A 16,248-nucleotide genomic window follows, 5' to 3' on the forward strand; every position below is an offset into this window, starting at 1 on the left:
TAATATTCTCTTATTCTTTCTCTACCATATCAGTGTGCATTCTTAACACAATACTTTTTAAAGCTGAATCTATTTATTTTAACTGAGAGAGCAAAAACGAGCAGTTCTAGGCACCATCATGGGCACCCGTTCGCTGTGAAAGGGTTAACACAATAATGAGACCCCATCAAACAACCGACTTTAAATAATAAGTTTAAAGGTTTAAGTGCAATCACACAAAAGAATTGTACCTGGTTGACCCTGTTGCCCAGCAACACATACTTTCTTCCCATTGCTAGTATTGCACAAAGTATTTATTTAACCTTTTCTTGTCATTGCAGTGCTCATAGCTCTTCTATTCAAATGGCTAAGGATAGATGACGCCTGATCACAAAGAAGGTTTGGAAAGTACTTTTAAAAATTAAAAGTAGGTCTTTTGTATAGCTTTTTTTTTTTCTTGATATTGCCTTCTTTTCATGCCTTTGCTTGATGTAGTAATCTGTAAAGAAAACCCACCCTAATAACTTCATGGGAAAGACACCAAGAAACAGCACTCCGTGCTTCTGCTGGTTTCAGAAAATGTTATGAGAAGCTGGAATATCTCATAAAGTGATAGCACAAACACAGTAACTCTGAGTTGAGACTGAGAATTCACACTCCCAAGCTGAGATCACCATGGTTGCCAGCTCAGTTCTCCAGAACTGGCTAAAGGGGAAAAAAAAAAAAAAAAAGTTAATGAGTAAAGAGCAAGAAAGAGGGAAGACAGCTATTTAACTCGCTGAATAGAGGAAATTAGCATTAGCTGTTATGTTCAGCTTTACCCTGTAAATATGAAACTCTTGCATAAGCCTACCAAAGAGCTAGTAAAGGGTTTAATTAATAATGTAACCATACTTAAAGTGCTTTCAAGTGCTATATGGCATTTTAAGAGCCTTTTTACTGACTGTCAGTATAAAGTGGAATTTTATTCCAAAATTTGTGGTAAGTAGTATGACAGTTAAAAAACCATCTAGAAACATGGCTAAAAATAGCCTAGTATCTTCCCAGATGCCAGTCTAACCTTATGACAACACACTACTATTATGGAAATGTTTTCATAATTAACCTTTCTCTGTACTTAATATCATCTTTAAACTAACATGTAGTAAATGAAGGGGGAGATTCTTTTTTCCCATTTTAAAACTGAACCAATTATTTTCATTGCAATGGAAGATAGTATATATGAAGAAGATATCAGACATCCCTGCTGTGAAGCACCACAACAGCAGTGGTGCTGTTGATAGCAAATTACCTTTAAATACTTGGTTTAAAGGTTTATACGTATCATATGTTTATGTGTTGGTTTGTATGTATTTTGCACGCAATTGTGCAAAAGAAACAGACCTCCCACATCCTTAAGGGTTGAACTTCAGGTCAGACTCCATGCGTAGCCTGTCTCCATAGTCAACAGAGAAGAATAGGTCTTAAACAGCTATTATAGACTGCAGTGATTTGGGGTGTGTTCCTCTTTCTCTGCTTTTACAATGGAAGCCGCAATCTAGCCTTAGGCTACATGCCCAGCTGTGCTGATTGAAATTAGAGGACATGAATCCCTCAGAGACACAGAATATATTTGCTGTTTCAAAACTACTAAAAGAGGCAAGAACTTGGAAAATGCCATTATGAGCTACCAAAAGACATCCATTTGGAGGGTTTTCTTTTTGGCTTCATCTTTCCAGGATGGCCAAAAAGAAAAATGGAAAAGACAAATGTCCATTTATATCCAAAAGGAATAATTATATGAAATCAACACTTCCAGGCTTTTATGTTAAATAAGCCAATTTTGCTTCCACTAAAGGGAGCGAAATTTTTGTAATTTCAATCTCCAAGGGCAGGATTAATCCCCTTGTCTTACTTTATCTGAAAAGTTGATGAAACAGTGGCGATATTTTAATTCACTTGTCTTAGTGTATAGACTAAGACAATGAAATAATTTAATTTATTTTCATTATAATTCATCTGTACTTTGCAAAAAGGCTGTTTTTTGCAAACCATCATGCTGTGCCATCTGAGGATGTGACACTTCTTCAGCTCATAATACATGATCTGTATTAGTATTGCTAATTTAACACTTATTAAAACATTGCTTAACATAAAACTGAAACTTTAACATTTAGATGAAAGCAGTAAGAAATACCAGTTCCATCAGAGTCTCTGAAATGCTTCACAATGAAAACCAATTGTATCTCCGGTTTAAAGGATGCTTGCCACGTTTTTTTTTTTTTTTTTCTTTTAACGTTTTCTGAGATGAAATATTTTCTAGATTGTTACAATTTGCTGTTTATTTCACTTTTAATAATTCAGTAAAGAACAAAATCCCATTTTTCTTTAAAAAAGCAAAAAACATTAATACCTAACAAGAAAATATTGAGCAGATAGTAAAACAGAGCATCATGTTAGAACACACTGATGTAAAAACAGTACATTCATATAGCACCTTAGCGAATTCTCTTCATCATAGTAAATATAGTACAAAGAAGATATGATAAAATTATGTTGCCTGACAACTACAATTTTTTGGGTTTGTAAAATATCTTGTATTAAATTAAGGGCTCAGTTCTTCTTTTAACTCACAGTGAGTAGTATTTTACTTCCTAAGAATTCTCAATGGCAAAGAGATTACACCACATGAAGCAAGATAGAAGAAAAACTATCTTTTAGTTAAAAAAAAAAAGAAATAAAAAAACCCACAGATGTTGTACAGTGAAGAATCCCAAACAGTATCAATAGGAACAATATATGCCTATTCTGTAAAGAATAGATCTGTTAGTGTTCAATCTCAGTACAATGTTTTTAAATTATTCCATATTGGAATTTTAATATGAAAATATTGACGTTCACTCCGTAAATGAACACAACAAATACATACAGAAACAGAAACAACTGTGTACACCCATGAACAGAGCTTTGCGACTCTGCCAATCCTTTCTTCATCAATAATGTTGCAAAAAAAAAAAAAACTCTAAAAGTATTAAGAAGTGTTAGTGAACATATACACTTCTGATTAAATGTTCCCCATTCTAAAGGACAAACACTTTTCCCAACACATAGTAAGAAGCTACCTTCTTTGATTTTTTTTCTTAAATTTATCTGAAAAACATTTATAATTAACTTTCATGACATCCTTTTTTTTTTTTTTTTCCTCTCTCTCTCTCTTTTGCAGAATTTGATAACCATTTTCATATGGAGGATTTGAACAAAATATTTATTCTCTGGAGCAAGAACCGGAATCTGAACACTCAGATGAGCACTCAAAGCACTAGCCTACAGATCCACGCTCTGGCTTCTTTTTTTTTTTTTTTTTCCCGGAATTAACTTTTCTTTATTTTTTGCAAATCAGCTCAAGTTCCACAAGAGTAGTGAGTGTCTCTCATTCCCACCATATACTGGCATCCATACCCAAGAAAAGCTTATTTTGAGAGCATACTCTTGACATTTGTGGGTTTGCCTGGAAACAGCCTGAAACCATACCAGAACGCTCACCACTATGCTACGATAGAGCAGATGGGACTCCCTACTACTGTTGTTCTGAAAGGTTAAGCAGTTATATTCAACTCTGAGAGGAATGGTTGTAGGCAGTTCAAGGTCTTCCTGCACCTGGGAGAGGACTAGAGGCCACAGTGCAGAGGAGTTGTCCCCTAAATCCTGGGACTTGGCATTTCGGAGGGGCTGCAGTGACCAGCTCAGCTGACACGTCGAACTCCTCCCAGCCGCGAACAGCAAGTCCAGGCACTGAGTGCCAGCATCTAAATTCCACTCTGAAATTGCCCTTCTGAAGGTCTGTTATGTAGAACATAATTGCAAATTAGCTTGTTTACTATAAACACAGCAAAAATGTATTTCATTAGCAAGAAATGTCTTTGCACAGCTGAACTGATTTTTTGTATTTATAATTCAAAAATACCATTTAAATTATTTCAGGCTTATGTTGAGAGCATTTAATTTGTTCTAACCATTCACGCTGTGTATGGTTTTGATTACATGAACATTTTAAGCCTTAGGATAGCGTGTATTTTCCATGCTAAGTCATAACATACGTTTGGAAACACTGCTTTTCTGAATAAAAAGAAAGATCAGTTCTATATTCCTAGCTATGTTTGCTCACACTAATAGTTAATGATCAAGGAAAGGAAAAATAGGGAAAAAATGACAGATCATTAAAAAAGTAGTGTTGACTAATGAATAACTATCACCTAACTAGTTGATCTTAAAAGAGCGCAACCTTCATATGTATTTATAGCCGTTTAAGATTAGCCTGTATTTTTCATTTAAAAAGCAATATTTTTCTTTTCAGATTGAAAGATATTTTAAAGTATCTTATCGTTACCAAAGTTAGAGATTTAAATGGATATTACGGAACAAAGAAGCAAAGACTCTTCTTTTAGAAAGGATGCTTTTTTGAATTTTGTGAAAGCATTTACTAGAGAATTTATTTTAAAAAGCATACTACCTCTGTACAGGGAGATTTGCCAAACCTGGATCTGAATTTAGCAGGATTTATGAATCAGGAAAAGCAATTGGATTGCTGTGTTGTGTAGACTTTTGAATAATTTATCCTTGCGAAATAGCCATATGAGGCAGAGTACAGAACTTAGTTCACTCTTGGTCAGTGCAGGCATTCTTGAAATTTAATTCTTGCCTCCCAGGTTTAACTAAAACCCGTACACGCAATTAGGTGATAACCACAGTATTCATGAGACTAATAATACAGTGTTCATCTGTGTCACACTTGACATTTGTGGATTTCTTAGTATCTACTGAAAGAGTCTGGAGAATTTCTTAAAGGAAAAACTTCATAGATTGTGCGAACTCAAGTATGTATGTGTATAATATAAATCGTACAGCTATACAGTCTCCCTCTGTGATACACTAACAGCTCAGAGCTGACACTGAAGTCATTAGGACCAAGGAACCTTTCAGCTTATTGGCTCAAGCCAGGCAAAATAAAGTTACAGGAAATAACCAGAGGCAGTGGAAAAACTGATATGAAAATAACATGATCAGGACTGGAAAACTATAGAAAAAAATCAAAACTGATTTAGAAACATTTTTTTTTTCATTAAATCAAGATTTTTCATTTTGCATACCATGGAGAAGATTTTTCACAGCTGTGTTGCCTAGAGATCTGCCAGGAAAGACTGGTGATTACCTTCAGTTCCAATTGCTTAACCTGGTACCTAACAATTGCATTTGTATCATAAATGGATTGGATATAAAATATAGAGGGAATAACAATTCTCAGAAAGTATGCTGAAGTTTTCAGCTATGTGCATATTTCTCATGGTGAGTTCTGCATATGTTGAGGGAAAAGAAAATGCTGAAGCTGAGATCTGTTCAGATGCTCGTCTAAGAGAAGTGTTGCCCTTGAGGTGCCTGGGTTTGATAGTGACATCCGTACTCAAGCAGAATCCTTACTATGAGGCATTTTGCCTGAATAAGGAGAGCAAATTGGTCCCCTAAGTTATACTGAATCCAAGTAGTGCCTCATTTCAATGAAAACACTCAGGAAAAGAAATAAAGCATAATTGCTGAGACAGAATAATAGATGCAATTATCTATTTTTTACATAGTTGTCATGTCAGATTTATAATTTTACATACATTCCCTTTTGAAAAGAAGCTGCAAAGATTAGCCACACCATTTTCTTACAGTGCTCGGAATGAAACTGCCAGGACCAGGACCAACTTCCTTGTCACAACTGCCTTTGAACGAAACACATCATCAACTATTGTACAAATGCATACTACCATAACATTTTAAATTTGTATGTGCATAAGATGGAATATAATTTCTTTTCACAACATACCAGTTATAGCTTTAAACCTTTTGGCACAATAAGGATATTCTGTTTTGTTTTGTCCAGCAGATCTCCCTAAAAGAGAAATGATAATAAAAAAGGGGTTGAAGATCTCAAGAAAGGTTTGAGAACTTTGCCTTTCCTATAAAATTCAAACTTTTCAACAAATGAGTGTTTATATATTGCCTGGCCAGACTAGTAAAAAATAAATTGCTTTGTTTGTTTTACGATTTCCCCAGAATTTCTGTGTCTTTAGTAAAGAACCGGAAGTCAATCAGTTTTTTTCTGGGGAATGGCACCAGTTGGGACCCAGGTGATCATATTCGCTCTGTACCACCTCAGGTGGCTTTGCTTTATTGATTTGGTGTCTGAGAAGTCCAAATGCTAATGCTCCTAATGATCAGCCACTCTTTTTGACTTTTGGTAACAAGTATTCTCATGCAGTTAATATCGAACAGAACTTTGTGCTCTACATCTGTTATTTCAAAGTTTCCATTTTTGAATTCCCCCAGTCTCAAGTAAGTTGTACATTGTCTCCCTTTTTTACTCCCTACAATCTTTTCCCCCACTTCCAAGGCCCCATGATGCAAGATGTCATTTTGCCGGTCTTCTGTTCCAGTAACAACTTTAATTTTACTGATTTTAATGGGCTTTTCAAATACAATCCCGTAGAAGTCTCCGGTAGAAGGAGCTTTTCCCCAGAAGTACTCGTCAATGCTACTGTAAGCCTTGCTTGCCTCGTAGTTTTCAAATACATTCATGTTGGTGTGCAGGTTTGCAGGTGGGTTGTCAGGGATGTCAAATGATTCCTCTTCAAAATCATCGTCCTTCAGCTTGTTTTCAGCCCCTTTGTAAGATGAGTAGTATCCCATGTGCTGGAACAGAGAAGGCTTAAAACGTATCACTTCCTTTTGAGCTAACAGCCCACGAAAGTGGATCAGGAGCCAATCGCAAGGCATTTCTTGGTAAAACATCAACAAAAAATGAGCCAAGCGTGGAAGGTCATGGGAATGGTAAAGTTTTCCAATATACCCCAGTTTGGAGAATTCCAAAGTCACCCAGTAGGATCCTTCTCGTGAGGTAATTACTTTCTTAACAGCTGTCAAAAAGTTCTTCGAGCAGCGAACATCGTCTTCCAGCATCACGTAGTAGTCAGAAAGATTAGCACAAAAGTTAAGCAGGAAGGCATAATCTACGTTTTGTTTGGATCGAAACTTCACTCGGTCTTCTGGGTCATTGTAATTTCTCTTGAGGCCATCCAATATTGGGTAGTATTCCTCAGGGACGTGAATAACTATTAATCTGCCTGCAATTATGTGATGAGCAAATTTCTGTGAAATATCCTGGACCATTCCTTCACACCAGGCTGAATCAAAATCTGCCAGCTGCACCACTACTGCAATTTCTTTAAGTTCCTCATAACTTGACTGCTCAAATATGGACTTGATAGTCTCAAGCAAGTAGTTTCCCTTTTTCCGTTTCACAGAGGATAGTCCAATCGTAAGATACCCTGTACAAAAGAGAAGTCAACATAAACTGAATATTTGACATTGAATACCATCTAGCCACAAAGCTACCCTCCAGGGCTGTGCTTATATAATAAACCTTTTGAATGGTGAAGTCTGAGAAGTTTGGTATGTGAACTTATTAAACTGCATGCAACAAAGGATATTTATTGCTTTTTCATGAAAGAAGAACTGTATTGCAAGCAAATAGACATATGGAGACTATTGCATTGAACATTCATTTGTTAACTGCAAGGAATGGTGTGAAATGGACAAAAGTCAAAGCAATGTGCACGTATATGCCTGGTAGGGGAAAAATCCATTTAGACAATGTTGAAAGCTATAAAATCTGCTAAAAGAAAGGGGATTGTGAGTTATGATTCATGCAACATTTTTAACTCAAGCCACTGTGAAATACAGCACAGAAGTGTAAACTAAAGATTATTTGCCAAACTTTGATCATTTTAAAGATTGCACAAGACTACACTTACACCTAAATGTAGTTTTATAAATGTTGCATGGATAATTTCTTTTTGAATTTTTATCTTTAACTGAATTTGTCCAATTTTTCCTTGCTAGTATTTCTTCTCCTAAGCCTCTTTCAGGACTTAGTGAGCAATTTACAGGAAAATACCTCTTGTAAGGCATAATTTAGATATAATTTTAAAGTAGAAGAGAGCATACAACTGCATACCTGTATTTCTATAAGTAATTTTTAATGCTGTTACATTTTCTTGGGAAGAGCTATGGCTTAATTATATAGGATTAATTTTCATATATGCTGTTTTGGAGTCACTACCACTGCATTATTACCAGCAGTCCAAACCATTTTTTCCAGATGTTTGTTAATGTCTCCACGTTTTGTAACTTGTAATGTAAAAAAGTTAACATTTTATAATTACCAAGGTGTACTTTAGTCGAAACTATCCCAGCTTTCTTGAAATAATTTAGTCTGTAAAATATTGTGCTCTGATGAATTGTTTTAGAGTTTCCCGCTAGGCTGAAATCTGCTCAAAATGCATTTGTACAGTGTAGTACAACCTCAAAGACTTCTATGCTGTCTACACAGACCCAATTTTCTCAAATCTTATTAGAACAAACTTTATCATCTTCTATGAAGATCAACAAAAAAGGATGGCTTTATTTTATCATTGCTGCTTGGACTTTTGAGCCTTGTTTATGTTTGTGAAGTGATTGATTTGGAACTAAAAGGACACCTACCTAAAATCTAGTTATGGCCATCCTTCACAACAGGCTGAAAGTCTTGAATCCTACCTGAAGTCAAAATTACGAGATGTTCCTTTTGCAGATGGCTGGGAGACGAATCCTCCTCTACCACCTTCATAACACCACGATTCCTCTCTCCCATCATCACAGCTAATGGGGCAAGGAAGTCCATCTACAGCTACTGGACTAACACAACAGAGGACCAGAAGGACATATCTACATTGCCTGATCCCAAAGATACCTTTGATTGGATTTACTGATTGCACATGCAGAGGCTGACAATAGGGTCTCAGAAGGTGGCTATTGAGCACCACCAGAGCATGCATAGCTCCTGCTGCCTTAATATTGGCAAGGGGGTAATCCACAAAGCATGCTCACACCAGCTGTCCAGGGGCTGTCTGTGGGAAGACCACGAATCAGGTCAGAAAGAGAACAGACCTGGAGTCGTTCACTACTAGGGATGAACTTCCAGCTACCCACAGACTACTAGCCAAAGACAGATGTGCCACTAAGCTCTCCAAGACCTTCGTCGTTTAACTGAGACCCTCCTTCATAGAAATACCACAGGGACTATATGGATTTCACCCATTTTTAATTACCTCATTTCATAACATTCGGATTGCAGTTACTTACTTTTCCTTGGCAAAGGCGTGCCAGCTAGGTAGCGATAGGAAATGTTTATAGATCCTGAGAAATTAGACAAATCTTTAAAAGTATGAACATAGCGCTCTGGGTTAAGCTGGTGCGTGGCTGTTTCTCTGATTAACTGCTTGTCCCCTTCCTATTAGTGAGAAAACAAAAAGAATAGGAGAGGGAAAGAGACAGAGAGAAACACATTTGTGAATGCCAGCCAGAGAGAAAACAGGGACAGGCAGGTTTCCAAGAATAACATTTTTCAGTGTCAGCTTTCCTGAAAGCATGTAGATGTCACCTCACTTTTTTTTTTAAAACCCATTATCGAATATCACACATTTTTGGTTACAGGAAATCTACCATAACCCTTCAGATTATGGTAAGAGGAAAAGAAGAAAAAATATTTTGGACAAAAGCTCTGGAAATTCTGTTTTCTAGAAGGACTGAAGATATCAAATTGATTACAAAAAGTGTTGCATTGCTCAATATAGGGATAAAGAGTATCATTCAGCAGTGATTGGTGTAATTTTCATAGATGATGCACTGGGGGAGATATTTTGAAAATGTTTTTGGCAATGTTAAAACAATAAACCAACTGTAGCAAAGGTAACATGAAGCTGTGTCCTGACATCTGTCTCACTTTGCCACTTCCCTGAGTAGCTCTGAATCAAATTCATGAGCAGAAGTGCGTGTGCTCATCCAGACAGCCAAAGCTTTGGCTGGTTTTGGCCAACACTGGTGGTATAGAAAAAGGCAAGTTTATGGCCAGGCCACCTCTTCCTGTCTTTTGTCTTCCTAAACACTTCCCCAGTTGCAGTGAAGTTGCACAGGGAATGGGGAGGCTCCGTTAGCACTGCCCTATTATTAAGCTCACAGAAGTCTCAGGAAAAATCTGTCCCTCAGCCTTTTAGAAAGGAGAAAATGTCCAATATATTGCAGTGTCAGGAGACTGAAGCTAAAGGTAAAAATGCTTATTTAATTTATAGTGTTTGGTTAAAGTCTCTGATGACAGGCCAGTGTATAAATGAGTTTCTTTCTTCTGCTAAAATATGCTAGTACACTAAAATTTTCCTAACCTGTCATTAAATGAGAGCATTATGCAGTAAACAGTGCTACTGCTTACAAAAGCAATCACTCAAACGGTAAACAGCATTCATTTTTTAAAGCACAAATATTCAAAAATAAAAATATTTCAAGATACGTACTTTATAGTATAAAGAAACATTCCTGTAAATAGATCTAGGTTCATTCTAACGTTCATTATTTTTCTTTCGTAGCAGTAGTAAATAATCCACTTCTGAGCTCAGTCAAGATCTTTGGCTAGCATCCAGGGGCATCTACCTGCTCTGATATGCTCTCTTGATCTGCAAGGTCTCTCCGAAAAACTTTTCTAGTGCTGCTATGCTACTTTGCATTAGCTTTTAAGTTATGAGATGAAGGTTTACATCGATCAGATTCTGACTAAAATGTCAGTCATTGGCCTAGCAAGAGACTGTGCTAAAACTTCAGAAGATTTCAGGGAAATCAGTCAAATAAAAAAAAAAAATGCTGGTTCCAAATATTTTTATTATTTTTTTTTTTGACAAAGTCTTTTCCCTAATGTCATAACATCCTGTGCCATCAGTTCCAGAATGGAACACTGAAATTCCTCATTTCATAAGTAGTTTTGGAATGGAAACTCATATTGCTGAGGTTCTTCTACATAAAAAGTTATAAAATGTTTAGAAAAAGAGAATGTCAGGACAAAGTGTTTTAACAAACAAAATATTTGAACTGACCACAAACATTTTTCTTTTTTTTCCTCTTAAATTCATTTTGTGGGTAGCAATCCTTTTGGTTTTTGTTGCTTTCATTCCTTTTTTGAATGGAAAACAAAACTAAAATACAGAAAATTCCATAAATTTAAAAAACCTGGTTCTTCTCTGATTATTATGCAGAGGTCAATGAAGCTGAAGAGCTTGATCAGCTTTCTTTAGCTCTCTAACCTTTTCTATCTTGGTTCTTTATTTCCTCTATTAATTAACTACTAACTTATATTCTGTAGTTTGCTGGAACTTGGGAAGCTCCTGTGGGTGTTGCAGGGGCTGGAAGTGCTCCATTCTTTATAGAGATATTCTGCCCTACTAAGGTTGCTGTGTCAGCTACAATGCTATTACTATTTTCATGCAGTCTAAAATAACTAGTACTCATAGAAGTGTTAAGAAGACATGCTGCACTTACAATTCACTTACTACTCAGAGTATGTAAGAAAAATCACTGCAAATCATACAGATATAGTGATCTAGCTTATATTAATTCAATGTCTTCAAAATGTTTGATCAGATGTGATAACACACACTGCAGATGAAGCATTTCTACCTGTGGGCCCTTACTTTCCAGTCCCACAACAAATGCCCTACAGGAAAGACTGAAAGGATTCTTAAGGCATGTGAGAATTTTTAAACGAAAAGGGAAAGTTCACCTCTCTCTGTGGAAGATTTGCCACAATCCATCTCACTTTTTTCAATCTGATTTCCTGAAAAATGCTACTCATTTCATCTTATAGCTGGAGAAAGAGATGACAGCCCCACATCCCTCTGTACGGCTTGCTCTTTGAGACTGGGAAGAGAGGATCTGGGGCCAAGTACACTCTTCTTCTATCTGTTACCCTGAAGAGATATTCCAGCAGGAGACAAATTACAGTTAGGAAGTCAGAAGGCCTTCATAGTTCTGAAGATTTTCAAATTCGCTTATCCTTAGGGGTTAGCCTGCTATCCTTGAAGGGCGTGCTTGAGAATATATCTCCTTACCACTGACCCACTGACACTGAAACTGCTTATCTTTTACCTTAGCAGAGGAAACACACCAGGCAGGGTAACAGAGCTGTCAGACATGGTCAGGGAAGTTAAAAGTAAAAATAAATAAATAAACTAAAAGTCAATACTCTAACACATTTGAAAAATGCTTGATGGACCATAAAGGTATCAAGAGATCTGGGAGAACTGTCAAGGGATTTGGCAAGAGACTTGGCTGGAAGCTACGTGAATGCAAACATGCCAGAACTGTTATGAGAGAAGCAATGAAAGAAAGTGAATTTCTAAAACAGGAAAGAAAGAGCAAATTAGGAATAAGACATGGAACCATCTGGGGAGCTGGCAAACAGGATGAGAAAAGATTTGAAAAACAAACCAAGAGGAACACCATTAGCAGTGATAATAAAAGCACTTTCAGAAACATCTGGGGGACTTTGAAGCAGTTAGTGACATAAGAAGAAGCAAGGAGAATGCCACTGGGGGAAAAAAAATATGTGGTAAGCCAGGTCAAATTTGATCACAACCGAGAAATTAAAAATTAATTAAATATAGTGCAAAACCTTAGTACAAGTACTATTAGAGAAAGCAATATATCTGTAATGCAGTAATGTGATAAAAGCATGGTTTTTCTTTTGAATTATTTAAGAAGCACTAGGATAGCCTTAATATTTACAATATTAACAATATTATTAGAATTAATGTTATAAGAAAATATTTTTGTTTCAGGTCAAGTTATCTATAATTCTACTAAATTTATTTAAGGATTTTGCTATGTATGTATTACACATTTCTTATATTATGATGCTGCTTTTCAGACCCAGCTAAAATCAAACTTCATCTTCCAGAGTATCAGAAAGTCTCTACTGCCCCAATTAGATGTATGAGACAAACAAGAGGATGGCATAGAGGATCAGAAAACCACTCAGTAGTTTAATTCAAGATCCAGAAAAACACTGTCTAATCTTATCACAGAATTACATATGTAGTTTAGTCATTTGACTATTTGTAAATTCCAGATATTAAGCTACCTTTTACAGGGCCCAGTACAACTACCAATAGCCTGGAAGTTCAATATGTTAATGAATACAACAGAACCCTCTTTGGATTCAGCTGTGAGACTCCCATAGGTTATATATAAACTTCAGGTTTATAATACCTTGCTGGTAGCCTATTATTGAAAATCCTAACTCAGATCTTTCAATAAATCTTTTTTAAAAAATCTTAAAATTGCACTATACACCATTTATATCCAGTTGTTAACTTTGTAACATTGAACTTGTGAGGCTTAAATCTGGGATACAGAACATGACAAAAACACAGACTAAAAACACTGAAAAGAAATTATTCATTCAAGCAGCTTAAAATAACGCAGAATTAGTGTAAATTCTCTTCTCTATATATATTTTTATAATTTTACATAATACAATATTGACAGGTGAGATATTTGCAGTCTGGACTGAAAATGGAGCTCCTAGTCATGTGATTATTCCAGATGTAACCAATTTTGTCATTAAAATTGAGATAAATTCAGAAGGAAGTGAAATATGGGAAATATTTTGACTCAAAGGAGAATATCTGATAGAAATAGCTCTGTATTTTTCTACTTTTGTTACCTATTTTCCCATCCCCACAATAAATAAAGCTATATTTTACTTCTGTAAAAAGAAATGTTAGGATCTTACTGGTACACTCCATAAAATGTATATAATGATAAGATGGATTGGTCATAAAGGGCATGTTTTGAGGAAGCTCCACTGCTGATGATACACTAGCTGTGGGAAACTGCAGGAATTATGAATTCGGCTGCTTCACTGAGGATGCATCCTGTTCTGTTTGTTTGTTCCAGCATCATTTCTTCTGTCTAAGAAACTTACCAAAACATAACCATCTTCAATGTACAAGTTCATGAACAGCAAGCAAATGACAAGGACTCCTAAGAATGATACTGCCGATCTTTTCCGCAAGCATCTCATTTTATCAAAATATTTCAAGTTGTGTCTCATGTGAAGAAGGGCAAACAGTAGTGTCACCTGTGAAAGAAAACCATAGTGTTATAATAACTGTTCGTCTATCTGATAATCATGATTGTACATCAAATTACCTTCAGGTATATTAAATTTCTTCAAGCATTTATAGAATATATGGGATCCATTTAATCTAAACATGGCCATCTTCAGGTTAAGAATAGAGCCCTAATTATGATCTAAATTCTCTTTATTTTTGTCAGTAAAGAAAAAGCATGATTTCTCCTAGACATTTTATGCTGAGATGAAACCATATGCTCCTGCCATTGGTCCACTACGTGCACCAGCAGTCCAGTTCCCCATGTACAACTCTGTTACATTCCAACTTGATGGCAGAAAATGCATTCTTTCCCCATGCATTTGGATTTTCTTCCAAAGACAGGCCAAGAGGTGGGGAAGAAGCTATTGTACGATCCTATTCCCTCACCAGTTGGAAAAGTCTGGATATCAGAACTGCTGGGCACACATGATGCCGACCCTCCCTGCAGTGAGGATGCAAGTAGGTGCACAAAACAGCACCGAGGCTGTGGACCATCCATCAGCCTTCGACATTTGCACTAGGGTGGAATAACACCCTCTGGAAGTGCCATTTTCTCCACTAACAGGAGAGATGGATGACTACCTTAGTTAAATAAGATGAATCTCATTCCCAGCTATCAAATCATAAGCATTAACCTGTGTAGGACTCCATGTATTTAAACAAGATGTGGCCACAAGATAGGAAAAAAAATCCATAAATACAGACTCCAGGTCACACTGCCAAAATTCTAAGGGATTCTGAACTGAAAAATAAATTTAAAACTTTTAATTTATATTCTTATTTGCTTTAAATGCAAAAGTATTATGGCTATTGTCCATAACAATATCTGATCATCTATGAAATGTAATATATTAAAGTCATATATGAACAGAAACCTTAAAGCTCTGTTAATCTATGTAAAGCAGTAAAAAGCACTGCATGGTACTGCGTGTGCAACAGTTAAATCCTATATTTAAAGTATAGACTTAGTATACCTACATTTCTAAAAATACTGAATATCTAAACTGACATAAAATAGACCTAAGGATGAGTTCTCTCAACTAATTTTTATGCCATATTGAGAATTTTTAGGACAAAAATAGCATTAAAAAACGTTCTAAGTGCAAAATGAAATCCATAGATACTTTGCCAAATTGATTAAATATATCTAACTGAGGAAGTATGACTCCATTAGAATCTAGAGAACAGGGATGTATCTACATCAAGTATTAGTAAGGCAAACACTAAACTGCTAGGTGTAATCCATCTAGATCCATGGTGAACTTTAGAGAACAAACACTAGTTGTACACAACATAATTTAAAAATCGTTATGTTGAGAAACGAATAACTTATACATCAAAGGATTTTTCAGCCTGAAGTTCAAAAAGCCCTCTCAGATTACAGTAGCACTTTCCTTCTTCTTAATGTAGTATGAAAATCAACATTAGCAAGAAGATAAATTTTATTCTTAGAAGTGAGATTTTATCCTTAGGCTAATTCTATTCATAGGAAAAGAACCAAATATGTCTGTATTCTAATAACATCATCAGTGTGTTTCTACCAAAGTGTGCTCAAAGTCATGTGTACTATTATGAATATACTTTCAGATGCATAAAAAAAATTCTGTAAGATAGCTCATTTCCCCCCGAGAAGAATACTGAGCATTTCTTTTATAAACTTTAAATTTTGTTACAAAAATGAAATTTGAATATCTCCTTTAAGATTCCTGTAAGGATCTGGTACTGGAACTGTTACTTAGCAGTACCAATTTTGCAGCTACATCTACACAGTTCGACATCCTGCTTGCTCTGTTTTGGATGAGATTTACAAGTGAATTCAGGACAGCATGTGTAGTTTATACACACTGCTATACCACAATGACTGCTATACCACAATGTAGCAATGAGTAAAAGGGGATTTGGCTTGCTTCTGATCTTGTTTGGTAAGGGCTGCCAGATGACCCTACCTCGATATAAAAGGACTATGGTTCTCCAGATGCTTCCCCCACATACTCCTGGGATAACATATGGAGATGCTCCACAGTTGCACAGACTGAAATTTTCCTTTGGAAAACTTTGGAATGAATAAGTGTTTTCTTAGTCACAGAATTACTGCATGTGCCATATTTGCTGATCTGAAGTAGTACACAGTTCCCTCCTCTTGGGTCTGAGTAGCCTGACCAAAGTCACTAAGCGTGAGGGCGCTGACTCAAAACGATGTTTGCTGATATAT

The 16,248-nt window shown here is 36.1% G+C and overlaps 1 protein-coding gene across 1 annotated transcript; it reads right to left on the reverse strand.

Moving 5' to 3' along the window:
- Positions 1–6,168: 6,168 nt before the first annotated feature.
- MGAT4C (MGAT4 family member C) lies at positions 6,169–13,996 on the reverse strand. The gene is made up of 3 exons (XM_062568172.1): positions 13,847–13,996; positions 9,181–9,328; positions 6,169–7,325 (listed from the first exon to the last, which is right to left on the reverse strand). The coding sequence occupies exons 1-3, from the start codon at positions 13,973–13,975 to the stop codon at positions 6,169–6,171; spliced, it is 1,434 nt and encodes a 477-aa protein (XP_062424156.1). The 5' UTR covers positions 13,976–13,996.
- Between the last annotated feature and the right edge of the window lie 2,252 nt (positions 13,997–16,248).

This window comes from Rhea pennata, chromosome 1, assembly GCF_028389875.1.
Source record: "Rhea pennata isolate bPtePen1 chromosome 1, bPtePen1.pri, whole genome shotgun sequence".
Taxonomy (NCBI): domain Eukaryota; kingdom Metazoa; phylum Chordata; class Aves; order Rheiformes; family Rheidae; genus Rhea; species Rhea pennata.